This window comes from Malania oleifera, chromosome 9, assembly GCF_029873635.1.
Source record: "Malania oleifera isolate guangnan ecotype guangnan chromosome 9, ASM2987363v1, whole genome shotgun sequence".
Classification (NCBI taxonomy): Eukaryota; Viridiplantae; Streptophyta; class Magnoliopsida; order Santalales; family Ximeniaceae; genus Malania; species Malania oleifera.
The window spans coordinates 52,453,850-52,461,148 of record NC_080425.1 but is presented as its reverse complement, the minus strand read 5'-3'; the positions used below and the strand labels follow the sequence as shown (position 1 = coordinate 52,461,148).

General features: G+C 33.8%; 1 protein-coding gene across 1 annotated transcript; it reads right to left on the bottom strand.

The window, feature by feature from the left end:
- Positions 1–4,623: 4,623 nt before the first annotated feature.
- LOC131163457 (uncharacterized) lies at positions 4,624–5,145 on the bottom strand. Its single transcript, XM_058120047.1, has 2 exons — positions 4,830–5,145; positions 4,624–4,691 (listed from the first exon to the last, which is right to left on the bottom strand). Exons 1-2 carry the CDS (start codon positions 5,143–5,145, stop codon positions 4,624–4,626), a joined length of 384 nt encoding a protein of 127 aa, XP_057976030.1.
- Positions 5,146–7,299: the final 2,154 nt, after the last annotated feature.

Below are 7,299 nucleotides of genomic sequence, written 5' to 3'. Positions count from 1 at the left end.
CAAAATCTCCCCTACCTTCCAAGTTTTATAATTTTCATTTCCGGGATTTGAATTATGAAGTCATCCATAAATAAATTAATTTCTTACCAACTAAATGCCTCTTCTTTTATTTCTTGGACTTCTACTTCTAAAGATTTCTTTCATTTGTATTTCTTTCATTTTCCTATATTTTATTCTCTCTATTTGGTTTTGTTTCTCATCGACCAAACATATCCCCTCTCTAAACTTCTTTTATTTCCCTTCTTTTCCTTTCTTTTCTCATAAAATGCAAACAAATCCAAGGACTCTTGTTTCTTTTTCCTTGGGCACAATTTCAAGCTTTTCCACACATTTCTCAAGTGTCGAGGAAATGTATGCAATTCATCATTGATAGAAGATGTCCACTGAACGTGGTTCCAAAAATGGAGTCACTCATATGCAAATTCATCCGGAATCTCACCCAAAGCCTTGTGAGATATCTTGGATTGATAACACTACCGTACATGTTATTGAAAGATGTTTGACTTCTATCCAAGTGAGTAACTATTTTGCAATGTTTGGTGTGGGATCATATCTATGATGACTGGCCATGTACTCCTTGATTCTCCCTGGTTGGATGATTTGGGTATGACTCGATCACATGAGAAAACATGTCTTCCACTATAATGGTAAGAAGATCATCTTGAAGCCCACATTAACAATCAACTAAGACAAAGAATCTTCAAAAGTTACTCAACTTGAAGACACTACTAGCAAGGCAAGTGGATGTGTTTGAAGACATTCAAAGTCTTACATTCCTGCTGTTAAGACTGTCATCCCCAATGTGTTTATTGATGCCAACTCTCAATTCAAGTCTATGACGCTGCCAAAGGATAGTGGTTTCTTGTATCACTTGAGCATTGGCTTTCAAAGAATCCCAGTTTGCTTCTCACTTATGATCCTCCAGTATTTCAAAATTTGAGGCCAACTTTTTTAAATATATTTTTAAATTAAAAGTCTTTTGGGTTTGTGCAAAAGTTTAATAAAAACACACTTTTTTAAATTAAAAGTCTTTTTAATTTCAATTTTTTTTAGCAACCCGCACTTTGCATACACACAACACAATGTATATATACGCTGAAAAATAAAGAGATGAGTAAGAGAGGCACCGAGATTTTTATGAGGTTTGACTTATCTCCAGCCTACGTCCTTGCCTTAGGCCAATACTACCAAAAGATTCCACTAGAACACTCCTTTTTTAGCGGAGCAAACTGTTACAAATTCCTCCTTAAGGGTAGAGCCCCCTCTCCAAGCGATTCCCCACGCACGGTCACTTCTTCAATAGGCTAGAGTAATGTCTCTCCAAACGATATCCCATGCTTGGTACAAGAATCCAACAACCTGGACTGTCAACTCACTACAAGGAAACAAGAAACAATCCTTGTGTACAATAACACTCTCACAAGAGCATATTAGTACAATTTAAAACACTATATACTTCCATATTCAAATATCAAAGGAAATAAGATTGAAGCTCAAGAGAATTTATCATCGGGATCTTCTCTAGATGAGAAGTAGCAACTTAGAAGCATAGAGATAAGAGAAGATTGATCCAGAACTTCAGAATTCTTAGCAAATTAGTATTGCAAAAGTGAGAGCAAGAGAGAGCTTTAAGATAGCAAGTGTGCTTTCAGTTTTGAAATAGATTTTGAATTTCTTAGTGTGTTTGATTTGCTAAAAGCATGTATTTATAGGCTCTTAAAAGTATTTTCGTGTTGCTTAAGATTACTTGGAGTATTTCTCAAGTTTTCATAAAATTTGTGGCACAAGAAATCTTAATTTGAATTTTAAAACATTTAAAATTTCTAACTATTAACAGTGTTCAGTAGATTGAAGTGTCGAGTTTAGTCTTCTGAAGTACTTTAAAACATTGAAAAATTTAGTCTGGAAATAGGGTCAGACGACTGGGGTGAAGGGTTCAGTCTTTTGAGTGTGTACTGCCTCTTCTGTATTCCAACAGGAAATTCTTCAACAGACTAAACTTATTCTTCAGTCTTCTGAGGAAATTCTTCAGTAGATTGAAGTTAAACTTCAATCTTCTGAGGCAATTCTTTAATCTCCTAGAATTGCACTTCAATCTTTTGGGCAATCACTTTTTTGGTTTTTCAGTTTAGTTTTCAAAAGTTCTTTTTGCTCTCTTACTTTGATTACTTATAAAACTTTTTCTGGGATTTTAAATAAGGTATCTAAGTCCATAATTAACCCCTAAAGAGTTTCAACATATTTCCATAAGATATTTTAATATGAAGTACTTACAATATGGTCTTAAAGTTTAAAACTCTAAGCTTGAAGTTTTCCGTGGTATATTGCTTTGTGTCCTCTTTTGACTTGAGCTTGAGTCAGTTTTAAATTTCTAAACACTTTACTCATGTTGATGATGCTTGAGTTATCTTTGGATCTCTTTGAATTCATGCCTTAATATTCTTTAAACTTCATTTGATCATCTTTCTTTGGAGTATAAGCTTTCAATGATTCTTGTGAGCACTTGACCTCATATTCACATACTTGAGTCCTAAAATATCACCACTTAACCAAATATGCTAAGTTCCTTTGATTTGTTATCATCAAAACAAGATTTTAAGCCTAATAAAACCAACAATCTTTCCCTTTTTGATGATGACAAATAAGGAGTAAAAAATTGAGTAAGCCTTAAAAAGACTCCCCCCTTACAATAAGCATCAACTTTACAATATTTGCAATATCAAGATCAATTTCAATATTAATTTCAATATCATGCTCATATATCAAAATCACATCATTCGAGATCAAGATCACATCATTCAAGATCAAATACTTTCACAGTTGAGCCAATATACATGCTTAGGTATGCAGTATCATGCTCTATTTTTGCCCAAAATTTTTCCCCCTCTTGACATCAATCAAAAAGAGTAAGATATGAAGAAATGATCATTTATTAATAAGGAAGGGGAGACCAAATGACTTCGGTTTTGGAAATCAATTATGACCACCATTTCAGAAGTTATGGATAATGTTAAAATTTTGGTGAGAGGTGGGAACTCTTCTTTTTGGTTCAACATTTGGCTGTCATTAGGCCCGTTATTTGTGAGCACTGAGGATATTTTGAACAAGAAACTGTGTATTAAGGATTGCTAGTTAAATAATAATTGGAACTTTGATTTAGTACAGGAATTGGTTGGTGTTGATAAAGTAAGGGAAATTTTGCAACAGGTGCCGGTGGGTAAAAGTGGACAGGATATTTTTGTCTGGAAGCCTGCCCCAGACGGTAATTTTTCTACAAAAACGGCTTGGGAGGCAGTGAGGAGCAGAAGTGAAATTTTTTTATTGAATGACTGGTTTTGGCATTCTTTATTGCCCAGAAGAATCTTAATGTGTTTATGGAGAGCCTGGTTTAGATGCTTGGCTGTAGATGATAGAATTCAGACCAAAGGAATATCGATGACTTCGGCTTGTGATTGCTGCATTCAGAGAAGTCAGGAAAACATTGATCATATTCTTTCTTTATGAGAGGTGGTTTCAGAGGTTTGATGTCGGGCTAGTGTAGCATTGGGGATTCCTTTCCAATGATCTTTTCCTTGGAAAAATAAAATGACAAATTGGTTCCACTATGCAAAAAAAATTATCTATTAAAGGTATTTTAATCAGGCTGATTCCATGTTTGATTATGTGGTGCCTCTAGAATCGAAGATGTAAAGCGAGAATGGAAGGAGTTTATCAAAGTGTAGATCATATGTGGAGAAGTGTTCGATTCTGGGTTAGTTTTATTGCCGAGAGCACCATTTCTTTTCAAAAATTGAAGAAGTTAAACATTAAGATTTTGAATGAGTTTCAAATTAAGCATAAGGGAGTTTGCGACAGGCTTGGAAAAATTATTTCATGGGTTAAACCTTCAGTAGGGTGGATAAAACTTAATTATGATGGGAGTTGTAGGGGTAATTCGAGTACTTCAGGAGGTGGAGGAATTATTCGGGATTGCCATGGTATGATAAAAGCGACTTTTTTCAAGTTATTTTGGCAATGATATGAATAATAGTGCGGAATTAAAAACAATCAGGGAAGGAATTCGTTTGTGTAAATGTTTGCATTATGTTAATATGATTATTGAAAGTGACTCGCGAATTGTAGTTGATTGGTTTCGAAAAGGTAGATGTACTTTGTGGTATCTTTGAGAATTTTAGGAGGAGCTCGTGGCAGAGTTAGAATGAGTGAATGTCATGGTGATACATCGATATAGGGAAGACAATAGTGTGGCTGATTTTCTTATTAAAGAAGGGGAAATGGGAAAAAATGTAATCTATGAAGAATAACACCGTCTACCACGTTATCTGAAAGATATCCTTCGAATGGATAGGTGGGATCTTGTTTCCGTTCGTCGTTAGTTCATTTTTAGAGTTTCGTTTGGTGTATTTCGTTTTGTTTTTGGTTGTTTTTATGTTTTGATCTCTTTGGTTAGTTATGTTTAATTTTATTTGTCCTAATTTGGTTGGTTGGTTGGTTTTAACTTGTAACTACGGTATTCTTCCGCTAAAAGTGAGGGATTATTAATAAATAAATGGAGGTGTTGCCCACTTTTAGCAAAAAAAAAAAAAAAAAAACCATAAGTAAAAGTATAAATCTAGTGAAGGCTTAAAACAAAAACTTTGATTCTGCCTCCTCATCATCAAAAACTTCACCATCATCCAAAGAATAATCTTCTAATATTGGAAAGGCGGCGAATGTTTAGTTACAAGTGAAGCAATTGACTTGTAATTCATCAAATTGTAAGCAGTGATACTCAACACTAGAATAAAAGAGAAAAAAATCCATCTACTTTCATTTTAATTTACTCTTACCTTGTGTAGCATCTATTGAAGATCCATTAGAATGATCATGCTCACCCTGGTAAGTAATTAAAGTCCTCCCATTAAGCAAGTGTACGATTCGCTTTTTCGCTCGGCATTTAGGCCAAAATGAACACCCGTAATAGCTACATTCCTTTCCATGAAGATTTTGTCTTTTGCCATAGCGTCGCGAAAAGTAGCCATCACCTTTGAAAAACGATATATTGGATGTATGCACTAAGAGGGGATTGATTTCTTCTTGTTTGGAATTTTCTTCTTCTTCTTCTTCTTCTTCTTCTTCACGGATCTCGGCATCCGCAGGCAGCATTGCTCTCCCCTGCAATTTCTACTTGCACAATTTAATCGCTTAATTTGTATGTGAACAAGTTAATAAAACTCATTAATTACGAGAATGATTATATAACCCAAAAAAAAAAAAAAAAAAAAAAATCAACTTCACGTCATCCCCAATTTTCCAGCCAGATGCCGTTTTCCCTCTGCTTGACGCTCAACTTCACCTAACATCCCCAATTTTCCACAAACGCAGAGTCTCCGCCGGTCCAACTCGTCTGCACAAGTTTGTTTTTCCACACGGCAAGTGCGAGACAGCAAGACGAGGAACAACTTCACCTAACATCCCCAATTTTCCACAAACGCAGAGTCTCCGCCGGTCCAACTCGTCTGCAGTACACGCACAAGTTTGTTTTTCCACACGGCAAGTGCGAGACAGCAAGACGAGGAACAGTCGCACACAAATGTCAATGAAGAGGGGAAAAAATTCTTCATACTCCGTTAGGAGATTGGTGCACCTCAACAGTTCTTCTTCCCTTGTTTGTGAAATCAGTTAATTACAAGTAGTTATACAAAAAAAAATTATATTGTTGATATAAAATAAATATAAATATAAATATTTTATGGGTAAGAATTACTATTCCCAATTTTCATTGTGGGAATGTCTCATCCTTTCCTATTACAAAATAATTAAGAATATATAAGAAATAATTATTCCCTTAATTCTCAAATTTAAAATACATTTCATCTTATCCTAAGAAATAACTATACTTTGGAACCAAAATTTTCAAAATCTTAGATTTGAATTTTGAAGTCATCCATAAATAAATTAATTTCTCACCAACTAAATTCTTCTTTTTTTATTTCTTTGACTTCTACTTCTAAAGATTTCTTTCATTTTTCTTTCTTTCATTTTCCTATATTCTATTCTCTCTATTTGGTTTTGTTTCTCATCAACCAAACAGATCCCCTATCTAAACTTCTTTTATTTCCCTTCTTTTCCTTTCTTTTTTCATAAAAATGCAAACAAATCCAAGGACTCTTGTTTCTTTGCCCATAAATTCATGAAGAAGTAATAAAAATTTTATGGGTTGAGTAATCTTATTTTTTCAATACTAGTTTTACTCCCGAGTGAGATCTTCTTCTCTCTTATTATTTATTTTCTTATTACTATTATTAAAAATAAAATCAATAGTTGGTTAGTAGTGGAGATTGTGTTTTTGATTTGTAAGCTTAGTATATGCATTTTTGTATTTTTTTTTTTCTGTTTTTCATTTTACAAGTTTTAGAATATGCAAATTTTTTCAAATAGTACTATTGCATGGTTTTTTTTTTATAAATAGTGTAGCTTGGACTCGCACACAAAATTGTATGATTCAATATTTTTTTGTTAATGCATTGTATGGTTTTTATTAGTTGCAACATGTGACTTAGAAAATTGTCTATGTGAAATAAGCTTGCCAAAAAAAAAAAAAAAGCAAACATGTAGTTTGCATGCATGACACAAATTCTTTGTACACATAATCGGTCCCAAGCCCAGATAAAGGAGCAGAGTTGTGTTAAGTAGCTGATAGCCAGCATAAAAATTTTGTCAAATCTTATTGTCTTGGGTGCTTACCAAATCCACTTAGTTCAAAAGAATAAACCACGCTAGTATAAAAGGGAGAGGGTTAATAAATTAACACAAGAAATTATGATAAGATTAGCAACTTCCATAGAGGGACTTTTATAGGAAAAAAAAAGTATGGAAATAGTGAGAATAATGTTTAGAAGAAAAACTAACTTTATCTGCCTTCAAGAGATGAAATGCGTAGGAGAGAATTCCTGAAGAATTGAAAAATTAGGATTTAAACTTTAGTACACTGGTCAAGAGAAAAAATAAAAATTGTGTGGGTATTATTGTAGATAAAAATCTAAAAGATAATATAGTAGATATTAAAATAATAGGGGATAGAATCATTGAAATCATGATAACTTTAGGTCAGGAGATAGTGAACTTCATTAGTGCATATTCTCCCCAAATAGGTGATGGGCACCATGGTGGACCGAGTCTTAAAGATCCATTGCAAGTTCCAGACGGGTCAATCACAAGGTCAAAAGTTAAGAAGACTAAGAAAGCAATGCAAGGATTGATGCAATCCACTTGGGCCGAATTTGTCAATTTGCCAAACAAGACTCCGACATTCAAGAT